Source organism: Centruroides sculpturatus, unplaced genomic scaffold (genome assembly GCF_000671375.1).
Source record: "Centruroides sculpturatus isolate CEXI.00-Female unplaced genomic scaffold, Cexi_2.0 scaffold154, whole genome shotgun sequence".
In the NCBI taxonomy this organism is placed as follows: Eukaryota; Metazoa; Arthropoda; class Arachnida; order Scorpiones; family Buthidae; genus Centruroides; species Centruroides sculpturatus.
The window spans coordinates 28,249-44,043 of NW_019384392.1; the positions used below are offsets into that span (position 1 = coordinate 28,249).

General features: G+C 31.2%; 1 protein-coding gene across 1 annotated transcript in view; it reads left to right on the top strand.

Annotated features, from left to right (window-relative positions):
* The first annotated feature begins 2,288 nt into the window (after positions 1-2,288).
* The window catches only part of LOC111618253 (latrophilin Cirl-like), a 30,823-nt gene continuing 17,316 nt past the window's right edge, over positions 2,289-15,795 (top strand). The window contains exon 1 of the mRNA XM_023359740.1: positions 2,289-2,484. Within this exon, the coding sequence (XP_023215508.1) occupies positions 2,373-2,484 (112 nt within the window). The 5' untranslated portion in view covers positions 2,289-2,372. The remainder of the gene's footprint in view (positions 2,485-15,795) is intronic.

Here is a 15,795-nt window from a genome sequence, read left to right on the forward strand (position 1 = left end):
AAAATATGGTCGGTTCTGATCGAAAAATGCTCGAATTTTCAGGAAAATTTCATCGAAAAAGCTCTCATATTGTGAATTCACATATATAAAAATTACCTACGAGCGATTTTTTTTAAATTTATCAATTAAATTTAATGTTTTTTAGATAGTATTCTCGTGCCAACACTCGTTAATTTATTAATCTAGAAATTTTTCGTACTAACATCCGTGCGGACGGCTAATTGAATAAACAAATTGAAAATTCCAACTTTAATTTGCTTTCTTAACGAGAAAACTGCTTATAGAAATGTTAGAAAAGGCAATATAAATGAGTTACGATTCGACAGGAAGTTACGAAATATGCGGACAGATATACAGACAGGAGAAGACAAAAGCCATTTCCGCAATACGATAAAAATTCTTCATAATCACCATCATTTTCTCATTATAATTTCTATACTTTACGAGAAATTTTTGCAGACGGATCGACAGACGTACACACTATATAAGTAAAAACACAAAATTTTAACAGTTTAATAAAGTTATCTCTCTATTACCACGCAACTATCTTAGTTTTCGAGATATTTGGCGCACAGACCTACAGACAGACGGGAAAAAAAGATGGAAAAATATGATTAGATAGTTTATAATTAGACCGTTGTGGCCGATAATTTCCATACCAATAACCGTCTTTGTTTCCCGTTATTAGTGTATGGAACTAGCAATTGTCAGCGATATTATACATCTATTGTTTAACATCGGAGATGGTCTTTGTGCCACTGTTACGCTTAGTGATTTGCTAATTCGAGTTGATTGGCACATCACGAGCTGTCACTTACAAGAGGTAACTCAACTTACTGTAATAATAGGACCATTATATGGATTACTCGCTATAAATTTCTTGTCTTTGTTTCGTGTTAGCCCGAAAAATTCGACGGGGAAAAAAAAGCAACGTAACATATTGCCTACACATGCCTAATTAACATAGTAATTAAAGATCAATCACATACTTAACGTGCCAATTACCTTATCGTAACTATTGCCGTTATTAATTAAAAAGTGTGATGGTTACTTCACGATCTTCTAACCTCGGAATTGCGTTATTCGTCACGCGTGACGCGCGGTAACCAATTGATTAAAAAGGAAGTAAGTAGATTCACTGGCCTGAATCTACAGTAATAATGCAATGGCTCTTCTAATTTTGTATGAGTTTGCACAGATTTCTGCACCCGCTTCAGGCATTAATACTTCTTCTTTACACATTTCAAACTTTGTTATAGTCAACTTTTAATGTTTTTCAAGTGGCTCGAGATGTTTAATTACCCAAAACTTTCTTCTTCGTCGAAGAATTTTAAGGATTTTCTAATTGCGTAACATTATGGTAGAAGTAAATACTGTGATGGAAGTAAATTCGTGGATCTTTCTATAAATCATGATTAGTTTTTATGTCAGAATAACGAACAGACATACAGACGCACGGCTATTCTTCCACAGATTAGGACGAATTTTTATAACGGATCTACGAACAGACATACGCTTCAAAAAAAACAAATTAATTTATGAATTTTTCCCATAAATTATGATTAATTTTTTATATCAGACATACGAACAGACTTACTCTAGAAGCGAATTTTATATGAATAAAACAGATTTGTTTTTTCGCATTCGAACATACAAACAAGACGAGCTTTAATATTATGCATAGACACGATCTACAAGGAGACTGTTAATAATTTTATTTTTATTAAATTATTTTAAAAATATCCTGAAGATATTATTGAAATTATTTGTGCACAAACAGTNAAAAAAAAAGAAATATCTAAGTAGAAAAATAATAAAATGCATTATAACACGCTGAAATTCCATTATGTAAACTTAATTACATAAATCATCTTAAGGTGAGCTGGTTAATATAATTTTTTAGCATCTGCACATGTTAATTATAACTTCGAACCGGATCGTGATAGAATTTAAGCGAAGCAGAAGGCATTTTTGCAATATTTTCATTACTTGTAAATCAATTATTAAATTGCATTACAACAATAACTTTTATCGCTAAATGGAAGAGACTATTGACAGGTGTAGGAGATGGTCACACCTGTCTCTACTGTCATTATTATTCGCTTTTACAGGAATAGAAGTTTAGATGCACCTGCACAAGATGGCAAAGGTCCATATGGGAATGAAAAGGCCATAAAATCCGCAACGGTATCTCAAAAGGGAAAAGAAATAACCCATCATCATTATTATTATTTAAATTAATTTTATTATAGAATTATTTAATTAATTATTGTAATATGTTAGAAAAATTTTATGATTTTTTATTTTGGTAGAATAAAGAAATTGTAATTGCTGCTAAACCTCTGAACAACGGCCACTGATGGGTACGTAAAATGTGTCCGTTCTTCGGAGGTTGCCGTTGTTTGGAGGTTATTTTGTATGAAATTCAAAGGAGAAACGTCCCTGAAAAAATTGGCCGCCGTTTACAGGTGGCCGTCATTAAAGGTTCGACTGAATTTTAGTCGTAAATCATAAAAATTTTTGTGCTTTATTAACAGTAAAAATCGATAATTTTCTACGTATGTTAAATTATATATAATTTTCCTGAATATGTCTGTCCGTCACGCTCTGTATCTTGAGAAGTGTTTATTAGGCTATACGTGAAGGCAATTTATATACTGCTTTCTATATGAAAATATACCGAAATAATAATTTTTTTAAAGTGTTTTTCAATTATTGTAAGAATAAAATGAAGGTTTTTAAGGTATACGCGTGTATAAAATTAATATAAAAAATATTAATATATTATATTCGCCATTTTAAAACATTTAATCATATAAAATTTGATATTAAATCATTTTCGGTATTCAGTTTGCGAAGAATGTTGCGAAGAAAGTCAATATTTACTGTATTGCGTGACGCGTTGCGACGCGACGCGACGCAACTATAAGAGAGAGAAAACAGAGTAAATATAGAAATATTATGCTAATAAACGGTATCGTTGCAGGAAAAAAAAGTGAATAAAAATAGATAACAGAATAGCAAAAGTTTAACTGGAATGGCGATAGAAAGCGTCGTAAATTCCTCACTTCAACAACGTGATTCACACGATAGTTTCGTGCGACAGCAACAAGGAAAATATATGTTGTATATTTCAAATATAACAATCGACGACAAATTCTTATACAAACGTTACAAATATCAGAGATTTAAATGTTTGTTTACATTGAAAAGTGTACGAAAAATGGCACACGCTATCGAAAGTAACGTCGCGTCGTTTCGTATAACGCGTTGGCCTCATATTTTCTGCACGCTGTAAAAAAAAAAAGTTAAGGATATTTAATGGCTAGTTTGCTCTCCATTGTTATCGCACTTTTTGCAGAGTGGATAACTTGTATAGTTTTTGGTAGTGGGATGCCTTTGACAGGATTCTCTTTGTCTGATGTTGGGACTTATACGCGTCATTATATCTTGTCGTGCGTGCATCCATAATTGTTATCGGGGGGTTGGGTTTTGTTCGAGGTAGAAATTCTTTTTTTTTTATTTTATTATTTTTTTTTCCTTTTTATTTTCCCGAATGCTAGCAAAGTGATTCATTCATTCGCTGGCTCATAGAGTGAATTCGTCTTCGATTAATTGACGTTCATTTATCATTGGAGTGATAGCGTGATGTCAACTCGATGAAATAATTTGTGGATAAGCTCATCCGATTGTAAAAAAATGAATTGATTAAAAAATACCTTCTTACTAATGTCGCTATATAACATAAATTTTTTTTGGGGTGATGCATAAATCAAATGAGGGTTTCTTTCACCGAAATGAAATCATTTGGAACAAAAAGTGATGAAGCGAATACTCATTATGACGTGTGGTGATGCTCTACGGGTTTGTATTGTTGTAGGTTCCAAGGGTACACTTTTTTCTGTTTTGTATTATTACAAGTTTCGAGTTCTTGTTTTGTATTATTATAGGTTCTAAAGTTCTATGTACTTTCGCTTCTACAATTTTACAGATTCCAAGTAGAAGCTTTGTTTATATTTATTTCATAGAACAGAATCTTGAAAGAGAATTTTCAGTTTTAACTAAAGAGTAAAGTAATCTGTTCTTTTAAGATTCTGTTCTATGAAATAAATATAAACAAAGCTTCTACTTTGAATCTGTAAAATTGTAGAAGCGAAAATACATAGAACTTTAGAACCTATAACAATACAAAACAGGAAAAAAGTGTACCCTTGGAGCCTATAACAATACAAACTCATAGAGCATCATTGTTCCAAATGAGTGTTCTAGAAATGTCTTCTAGAAATTTAACTTAATATTCTATAAATTTCTTTAATTCAAAATCTAGAAATTTCTGTTCTAGAATCTTAAATTAGCGTTGAGTTTTGTATTTTGTTCTCTGATTTTAGTTGTTTGTTTTCTAGAATTGTATATGAATATATATATATTTTATTGATCCTTGTAGTCCTGNGAGAATATATATATAATATATATATAAAGATACCATTCCTGCACAAAACAGTACGTTCTGGAATTTTGTATAAGATTCTAGAATACTCTTCGACTGTAACATTGGTTAAACAGTAAAATTGTTCTCTGTATTTTTATAGGCCTTTAACTTTACAATTCAGTTTTAGATTTTAGTTATACAATACCGAAGTAGAATTAAATAAATGTTATTTTTTATTTCTTTCTAGAATCTTAGCTTTTTAGAAACAAAGTATCATTAAGAATAATGCTCTCTTCAAAATATTATAAATTCTTTTTAGTTGTATATTATTATAAATTCCAAAAGTCGGTTAGGATTTCTGCTAAAGATAAAGTTAAATTCTTTTTAAAATCGATTAAATTCGGAAACGATAGCGAAATTTTTTATTGTTTTAGGTCAAAAGGAAGGAAAAACAAATTCTTTTTCAGAGGAAATAATGTAAATCAAAAATGCTGTCCTCTAGATAAAAGTATCTTTAGTTACTAATAAAAAAGTTTTTAAAAAAATATTTTAAACGTTTTATATCGAGATACGTCTTTAAAAATAAAAGTAACGTTTTTAGTTTAAAGTTAAAAGAATATATAAATCGATGGAAAACACGAAAATTCGATTTTAAGTACAACGAAATCTAGTCTAAAAAACATCTTGTTACTATATCGAAAACATCTAAAAACTTATAACATACAGAAAGGATTCTTTATAGGATTATATTTTTATTTTTATCAAATATAATTGATTTTTAACGGTAAACAAGTATGAAAAGTCGGGAGTAGGAGTTTTGATACTTGTTTTATGTGAAGAACTGTAGAGGAAAGATAACGTTTAAAAGTATTTATATAGACAATAATTCAATCATTTTATCCTTCCTTATTTCTTTTATTGTTTTCCAAAGAGTATCATTTGCATTACAAATGAATTCAGTCGAAAGATTATTCCAGAGAATTTCCTTTATCTTTAAGCATCTTTTATCACATATCGCTGTAATGGTTTCGTTTTACAAATGCCTAAAAGAGCAGAATTGCTTTTCATTCGACTATATCTACTATATCCTATATTCTACCTGAGCATTAACATACACCATTAATTTCGCATTACGTCTTCTACAGCCAGCAATAATCGTTAAGCTAACATTTAACGCAAAGTGCACCGTTTATAATAGGTACTACATAAAGGAATCGTCTTGAAGAGGAGGATATCACTTTAAAACGTATCGTATTACGAAACGTTTGCTTTCCAGATTACGTTACGATTTACGATTTTCGACTTTTGCAGAACGACTAAAAAAAGGAAAAGTTTAAGTTATTGGCATGGAAAACGGTTCTTGTTGAATGCAGTCATTTCCATCCCTAGGTAAAGAGTTGATACGGATGCCAATGGCATATTACGACTTGATGTAAAGTGCTAGAATGAATAAATAAATCCGTAAAGATAGCAACAAATTGAATTTTTGAACATTTTATGTTAAAGTTCGAGTTATGGTTGTGTTCCTTCAACATATTTCTTATTCCTAAGATCTCCTTTGCCCTCTCGCTCGTGTCAAAATACTCTATTTTTATATATAGATTTCAGTCGAAAACAAAATGTCACGCTTAAATTTTCGATCAAAAAAACATTGTTAAAAATGTATGATATCAAATTTCTGACAGGTATTTTACTTGTTTTAAAATATATAGAAACTCTCTCTCTTTCTCTCACCCCCTTCCCTTAATATTGCTGCCAAAGAAAAATTGAAGGGATTGTATTATTGATGTAAAGAGCATTAGGAAAAGCGAAAAATATGCTATAAAAAATAATAATGCTCCTTAATGATGCAAGTAATAATAGGAGAAATTAATATTCTCTAAGTAATGACGATAATAATAGAAAAAAATGACTGCTCTTTGCTACTATAAAAATCGATATTCTAGCTGGGTAAATGATATAAAATATTATCTTAATATAAAAAATTATAGAGATCCTTAATGCTATAAATAATAATAGGAAAATAAGAAAATTCGCCTTATTAATATAAAAAAGCTTGGCTTTAACGAAGCGATGTTAATGCTACTTCGTGTTGTGAATACGAAATTAAAGCAAATATAATAGTGGAAAAATTGAAAATTTTTTTTATTATTTATATAATTTACAATATTTTATCTTTATTCGTTTAAATAAAACGATTTTTAATCGCATAAATAACAATAATGTAAATTAAAAGTACTCTCTTTAATAAAATAAATAAATAAATTGCAAAGTAGTTTTTAATTAAAGCAATTCATAGAAAGATCATTAATTGGTAGTGGAAGGGTAATTAAAATCCGAATAACATAACGATAAGAGATATCTGTTAAGCATCATCTTTCTTAAAAGATGGCTGGTAATCATCATTAGCTAAAAGACTTCATTTAAAATTACTTAAAGTGACAATAGTCAGAGGAGGGTCTCGCACTCGTCGTTCATCAAACAGAAATGGCCAAAACTCATTCGTTTATAACCCGACATCAATTATAAGTAAAGAAAAGTAGGTAATATAAATCAAAACGGCCCACACATAATAGTAGCTAAGCTAGTCGACAAATATTCTTTTCCGTTCATGGGACATCCCCATTAGCTGTAACCTCGTGACACGCTGTGATTTCTTATTGCTTCCGTCTCATTACCCAAGCCCCATCATCTTCGATCATCTTCCATTCCTGGACGTATCCTAAGTGGAGATGGCTTTGATTTATGTACAACTGAGTACCACGTATACAGTCTTTCTGTCTACATAAGGTATTTTTGGTGATATATATCCTTTTATGGTTTCTATACACCCGTGTTTACTTTATGAGTATTTTTCTCTTTGTTTCGTTCGTTTTAAGCGCTTCGATGGTCATAATGGTTAATTTTTTCAATGTTCAACATTATTTTAGAATTTCTACAATATTGTATCGGATGGTTTTATTGAGTTTTTTGCCACACTCGACCATTTACGATATCTCTTCTTCGAAATAAATAAATATATGAACTTCTCATTTTTCTTTTCTATAAAAGTTTAATCAGAAAGGAATCGTCTTCTTGTTTCAATAAGCATCCTTTTCTGGTTTTTCTACAAGCACTCCTTTCCTGATCTTTCTACAATCCACCCTTTTCGCTTCTTTCAACAAGCTCATTTCTGGTTTTTTCTTCTTTTTTATAAGCGCACCCCATTTCTGTTCTTCTTTCCATAATCATCTATTTCTAGTAATTGTACAAAGCATTTTTTTTAATTCTTTTTTTACAAAGCACCTCTTTCTAATCGTTCTCCCTACAGGTATTTCTTCTCATTCTTCTTTCAATAAGCACTCTTCTAATTTCTTTAAAACACTTCTTTCTATCCAATCTTTTTTAAGCACTCTTTTCTTGTTCTTTTTTCTACAAAGCACCAATTTCCGTCTTTTTTCCAATAAAGCACTTTTTTCTTGTAAGCATCCCTATCAAATTGTTCTTATACAAGCACTTTTTTCTCTCTGATATTCTTCCAAAAGTACTTTCTTATTTTTCGACTTTTTTCCAAAGAAATATTCGTTTTTAGAGAATTCTGCTGAAGGATTCTCACAGAAAAACAATAAAATGCACGTCTGTCAATATTTTCTTATAAAAATTAAGCAAAAACAGCTTTTGCAACACGTATAAAATGATTTTTAAAAGTTTCAGAAAAACTGATATTTGTCACATTCTTCGAACATCTGTACAACTCAACACCTATGATCAAGGAAGAAAAGTAAGATTTTGAAGGAGAAGAAATAAAAAATAAAAGAAGGAAATTCACACCGGGTTATTTACTTTCATAAGACTTTTTTCTCCATAAACTTTTTGGCCGTTGGGAAATTTTCGCTGTTCTTTTCTCATCCCCATCCAAAATCGATTCTACAAATGGACATAGTTATAAGTGACTGAATAATGGAACAGACGTAGGCATATTATTTTATATATCAGAATTCATAAATTAAAAAAAAAAAAGAAGGGGAGGAAGAATAGAAAAATCTGAACATATTCTGCCAAAATAATCGATATTTCAACTTGTGCCAAAGCTGTTTTTAATTATAATAATCGGGAAAAACCAAATTTTTTGATTTATTTTCTACAAATTTAGAATGTCTTTTTCGGAAATTTTCACTTCCAAATTTCGAAATTTTCGATTTTCAAGCTGCTGAAAAATTCTTTAAATAAGTCCAACTTCTATAAAATTTCTAAAACTAATTCTTCGATGCAAACCATAATTTTTTTTAAAATAAATTTGCAAAAAATTCTCATTTTCTAACATTTAAATTTCCTTAATTATCGTCGTTGGAAAATTTCAAATGAATTTCTCTGAAGCCGATCATCTGGCAAAATTTCGTTAAGGATATTAGCGCATCATATATTTATTATAGAGAATATTCGCGTGTTTGTTTCATTTATTTTGATTAGATAGCGTGAAAATTTCCGTGATGTTTCTCTTAATTTCATTAACCCAACATAACATGAACTGAATTAATATATTTCCACTCACGTTCTCTTAAAACGGGGTGTGGTTACAAGAACTATGATGTTCCACTGCATTGAATTGAAATTTGTTCCCCGATAAAATTTTATTGCAAGATCACAGATTGTTATAAAATTTGAAGGAGGGAGGAACACGAAAAAATTCATCCAAAAAGAAAAGAAGGAATTAAAGAATTAAGAATGGATTTCACGCATTTAAGCGCATTGCAGTACATAGAAAAATCATGTTAAGTACCATATTTTATTATTATATTATTCGAGAACTTCAGATGTGTTATTTTTCATAAGTTATCTTAAGAAAAATGCAGAGAAAAAAAAAGAAATATCTAAGTAGAAAAATAATAAAATGCATTATAACACGCTGAAATTCCATTATGTAAACTTAATTACATAAATCATCTTAAGGTGAGCTGGTTAATATAATTTTTTAGCATCTGCACATGTTAATTATAACTTCGAACCGGATCGTGATAGAATTTAAGCGAAGCAGAAGGCATTTTTGCAATATTTTCATTACTTGTAAATCAATTATTAAATTGCATTACAACAATAACTTTTATCGCTAAATGGAAGAGACTATTGACAGGTGTAGGAGATGGTCACACCTGTCTCTACTGTCATTATTATTCGCTTTTACAGGAATAGAAGTTTAGATGCACCTGCACAAGATGGCAAAGGTCCATATGGGAATGAAAAGGCCATAAAATCCGCAACGGTATCTCAAAAGGGAAAAGAAATAACCATCTGTATCACTGCTTTGTGTCGAGTTTTTCCTTTCTAGAAAATCATTTTTTTTGATTTTTCTGTACACCCTTTCAAGAAATTCTTCTATAAGTTGAATACCAGGAAGAGAGAGGGAAGGTGTGTGTGTGTGTGTATATATATATATATATAAAGGAAAAGAGCGGGGTTATTTCATAAGAAGACAAAAATACCAACTTCACGCAGCATTCACGCTGGCTACTCTCGGTTATTGTTTAGGTACGTCTTACCTAAACAGGCTTGACGGGTCATAATATATATATTTATATATATATAAATATAAAAAGAAAAGCAACTACTAAATCATTTTTACTGCTACACGTTCGTGTGAAACTTGCCTGGATTACGAGATTATAACATGTAAGGTATTCTTGTACACTTTTTAGCTAGAAGCAAAATATTCACCCATCCCAAACTCTTAAGTAAGGACTATAATAAATGGTAGCAGAGATGAGATTTTATTAGTTTGTCATGAAATATCTCCTTTAGCATCCCTAGAGAGTATACGATCGACTCCTTTTCCAACTTCTTTATTGGCTAAGTGGATAATAATTCAAAAACTGAAAATTTATTAATTAAGATTTATGATCCTATACGGATTCCGTACTGTTTACATTGTCGTAAAACGTACAGATTTCCTCTTTTTTTATGTATTTACCCGAGCAGTTACTTATGAAAACGATAACAAAAAACAGCAACCCACCGAATTCTGCTACTACAAATCGACATCTTTTTAATGTCTATAATTTCCGTAATGATGGGATTTTATGTTGAATTTTGCTTATTTTATTAACAAGATTTGCGAGTTTTTTACTTTTTTTAAATATAATTTTCTTATTTTTGCTCGAGAATTGGCGTCAGTTTTATTAGTAATCGGGTTAAACAACGCGTAAAACCCCGGAGAAATGTTTAAAATTCTTTTATGCGCCATGAAAAAAATATTATAAAAAACTGTAGAAAGATTATTTATTTCATAAAAAGAAAATCAAGTAAAATAGAAAGCGAGACGATTTTGAAAAATTTGTTGAAGATTGATTAATTTCTATTGATCCGTTTTTGGGGTTTGTTATCTGCAAAAATGTTTACATCCTCTATTAACCTTAAAATAGGTTGTGGCAAAGTAAAATTTATGGAAAAGGGGAGTTTCGTTTAAAATATTCATCTGGAAATTTCGGTTTTAAAGGGGATTTAAAACGATTTTTCTTAAACTTCATACATATGGATACGTGAAGAATCTGAGTGATGTCTCCTATGACTTTTACAAAGATTTCCCGATATAATTGTTATTTATTTATTCTTGCTTGGCAGGAGGAAGACAAACATATTGCTTAATTTATTTTCGCACGGAGAAAAGTAATTTTCTTGTAAAATACATTAATTCTTCTTCTTCTTTTTCTCCTCCTCTTCCTCCTCCTCCTCCCTCCTCTTTCAAACATTTCCTTTGGAGCAGAAAGATTTCTGGTGTTAATAACATTACGATTTACTTTAATTTTATTAAGCCATAGTAGTAATTCGCCATTACTCATCACCCAACAAGATGTAACTTAATATTAGTTTTTTGATCTGCTCTAAAGCAAACTATAATCATCGATATTAGTACATTTAGATTTTAATTTAGATTTTTATCATTAACGAGAGTGCTCATTGCTTCACCTGCTAAAGGATGATTCAATCGATAATTGCGACTCGAGAGATTTCGAACATTTTAAATTGACTTTACTTACATTTCTTTAAAAGCTTTTAAATACTGAATTTTACTCTTTCATCATTATTTTATCAAGAAATTATTTATTTATTTTAATTATTTCTACGTGTTTCGAGTATATGAGAAACGACGCTTCAGTATACAGTGTGTAACTGGCATACAATATGAATGCGAAGGAAAAAATAGCGTTCGGAATTAAATTTTACCACAAATTTTCTTCAAAATGGCGAATCTTCTCTGGAAAAATCGACTTTCTGACGCTTATAAATAAAATTTAAAGTGCGTTATATATAGATATACATCCTTTTCTTACGCCATCACTTAAATAATTATAAAGTTTTTACTTTATAAAACCCGTTTTTAATACTGTAAATTGTCTACATTACAATAAAAACGGTGGAAAAAACCCACATACATCTTAGTAATTTTAATACAAAATATCACGACCCTCACTTTGCTATAGAGCATGATAGATAGGCAGCCATTCCTGTTTATATATATTTTACGGTGCATTAATTTACGTTGAATCCAATTGTAACGCCCATAATGCGCGTACGATATTGAAAAATTCGTTAAACTCCCTCCATTTGCAAAGGGGTAACGTCAATCATTTAAAATTCACACTACCATCCAAGCATACTTTATGTCTAAGTTATATTTTCATTCATAACTAAGCATTCAATCAATAGTTAATGGGATAGGTGTAGCGCATAAAAAATTCAAAAAATAAAAAAAATCGTTAGTAAAGAGAGAGAGAGAGAGAGTGAGAGAGAGAGAGAGAAAGGAAGAGAGAATAACCTTTTATGCTTTATTTTGAAACACATTCATCTCATTTCCTGTCAAGAGACGATTTGTTGGACTGACTTCGACACATCGCATTTGACTTAACTTTCTTTTAAAACATCTCTCTGGCTTTGAAAAAGAAATGAACCGTTCCAACACACCACCAAAAGGGAGAGATGAGAGAGTTTGTTACGCCTCGATGCTACTCTTTGATTACTTGCAACGTCCTAGGTTCTGCACCTTTAAAAATCGGATCGAATTGTATGAACTCGTTACGATCTCCGACGACGGAACGTTTTTGAATTTGATTTTGTTTTTTCACGATAAGGGAGTCCCATTGTTGGATTTTGAATCGAATTACCTATTTTTTTTTCTTAACTTCTATTTCTTTATACCGGTTCCGAGTAATGCAATTTTAATCTAATCTAAACCTGCTGATGGAACTTTCTTCAAATTATAGACTTTCCTTCTTATTACCAGATCGGTAGTTCCCCCCTTACTCGATGGCAAAAGAGTGGATAAATTAATATTATACGCTTCTTACCATAGGTTAACGTTTTTATGAAATTATTCACCGTGTGCGCTGGACCGAAATACTCCACTGCGAAATACTACAATACGGCATTAACGGTGATCAAAATGGCTCGGAGTGGCACAAATTAGTTTAAAAACCTTATAGAGTGCGTTAAATTAGTTAAGTCCGGGTTATTTTAGCCGCATGTGGGCTCATAATCCAACTCGCTGCCGGAGAATCTTATGCGATTTTCAAGACCCGATCTACAATAGTCCGATTACCGAAGGAAAATACCTTGTATCTGTGCTAATTGGATAGGTCCATTACAAATTTAGGGGTATACGCCTATTGAATCGTTGGTTAGGTAATGGAACTTGCATACGAAATACTCATTCGTCTTCTCGACGGGCGAGTTTATTTCCAAATTCCAACGGGGATGTTACGCGTAAGTAAATGACACATATAAAAGGGGGAAGAATTCATTTTTATCCACGCAATTTAAAGAAAAAAATGACTAAATCGATTTATAGCCGAACAAATCTACTGTATATTCAATACCGGAATCAATATTTAAAAAAAAACCCGAAACTTTTCGTAAACTTTTCCCATTTAAACTTCCGGTTAAAGATATAAAATCCGGATAATCGAACCGAAATTTTAATCATCATTCAGTCGTTTACTTTTCAAAATATTTTTCCAATTTCAACTTTTTTTTCTCTTTTTTTTTGAAAGGATCTTTGTCTTTTCTACGTTCAATTACATTGTTTCATTCTCATTTCCGACTTACCAGTTCCTCGACATTCCATTAATTTCCGTGCAATATCATAGCGCGTGACTCCATTTCTCATTTCCATAATTCATTTCGTCAGAAAAGTAAAAAAAGAAAGAAAAAAGGAAAAAAATTTGAATATCGTGTCAAAAGATGGAGAAGATGGGAACCGAATTTTCTTTTTTCTTTTGGTCCTAAAAAGGTAGGACACTTGCTAGGTAGGATTATGTGTGTTTATAAATGATATAGTAATTTTATTGAAGAGTTTTCAAAACTTTTATATATTTATCTTAATAGCTTAATTATCCAAGAATTTTTTTCCCTCTGTTTCTTCTACTCGTATCATTAATTATCAAATTCATCCCTTTAAGAAACATTATTAGACTATTATTACGTACGACGTCGTTAAACATGATAAATGCAAATTTTATCCGATTTTTACGTAAATTTCCATCATGTTTAGACTTCATTAATTACGAAGGTATATGTTTTATAATTGAAAAAATATACATAATAATAATTAAAATCGTGTAGCGCCGTAGAACTTAGTTTTAAAACGGGTATAAAGTGAGTTAAAATTAATAAAATCGGCGCTAAATCAAGATTGTTTACGCATATTTACCATCATATAACCTCGGTTTAATGCTCTGCAAGCAAATTTTCTCCTTCCAACTCGCAATTTAACAAGAACTATTTTACAATAGTCTGATTACTAAAGAAAAAGACACGTCTACGCGCTAATTGGATTAATCCATTTTAAATTTCGGGATATTGATAAAACCCGCGACGTAAAAAACAAGGAAGCGGAAAAAAAACATGTTCATAATTATAAAAACTGATTTTTTTCCCCTTATAAAACTCGATACCGTAGAAAAATCTATTTTTATCTATTTTTTATCAAAGCGCTCTTACAAAATAACTTTGGCGAACGAGAGAAATTGTAAGGGAAAAAAAGAAAATAAAAAATAAAAAAATTCACCCCAGAGGTCAGTCCCTGATGGCAACGTGGAATTTTTCAATCTTTAGAAGCTCCGTAGCCAATCAATAGGACGGGTGGAGAACAAGACACTCCAACCTGCAACTAAAGACAGTCTGAACACGCAATATCAAAAATCGTTACCTACTTTTTGGGTTGTAAAGACGGATACGCGAATCTACTTTTGACGATAGAAAAATATCTTATACATGCGCCTTTTCTGCTGACGTATGATTGATAATGTTTTATGTCGACTTCTTCTTTCTTTCTTTCTTCCCCTTTTCTTATGTGCCATAAACTATGATTTCAAATCAAAAACCGATTAGCTGTCTATACCATCGTCCATCTGATCCATATCCAGAAAGGAATGTAATCCTGTATTTTTCTGATCAATATCATAAGTCTGATTCGCATCGTTCAATATCCCGAGAAGGCTCGAGGTGATATGCACTGTATGGAACCAAACCAACATGGTTATAGTCTGGCTACTTGGCAAGATAAACGTATTTAGTTTGATAATTAACACACCGGTCGAGTTCACGCTTAGTTTTTAGCGGTGGATTGACTTATCGAATTAGTTCTATGTACCATTTTCCCACGCGGAAGAGCCTATTTTTAAAAGTAATCGTTTAATTAGTCAAAGTATAATAATTACTAAAACGTTGCCGATCGATATTAATTTGATGAATTTGTATCTAGGAAATGTACTTTTTTTTCTGTTCTTCTTCTTTCTTTCTTTGATGGTTAGTGGTATTTAAGCTGGAGCAATCAGTTGATGATTATAAAATTTCATCGTCTATCCGAAATTTAATCTCAAGATAATTGCCATCCTTTATTGCTTCAGTTGTCTTTATCAAAAAGTACCAAAGACTTTTCATTCGTCTTTCAGATTAAAGGAAGTTATTAAAGACAGGATTGGACGAATCGAACGGGTTGTAGAGTTGTGAAATCACAGGAATTGCTGCTCTAAACGCTCGATTAACTCGAGAGACGAAAGCGAATACCGTCTGTTTACAGACGGTCCCCCTGCTGTCGAGATGGTAGCTAAGTTCCTGATTGACTTTTCCTTATGCTACTTGTTATGCAATCTTTCGCCTGAAAGAATTGAAAGAGGAGGAAGAGTAAAGATTCTGCTGCTGCTGCTGCTGCTGCTGCTTTCCCAATACTCTACGATGCTTTGAAGATACGCGAAATATTCTCGAGAATCTTCGAGAAACTCTCTTAAGAAATTTATATATTAAGTAAAATTTAATCAAAAACAATGAAAAACTGAACGACATTAACTTTTTCAAACTACACCAATTTAACTTTATTCATTTTATAAGCGTGAGAT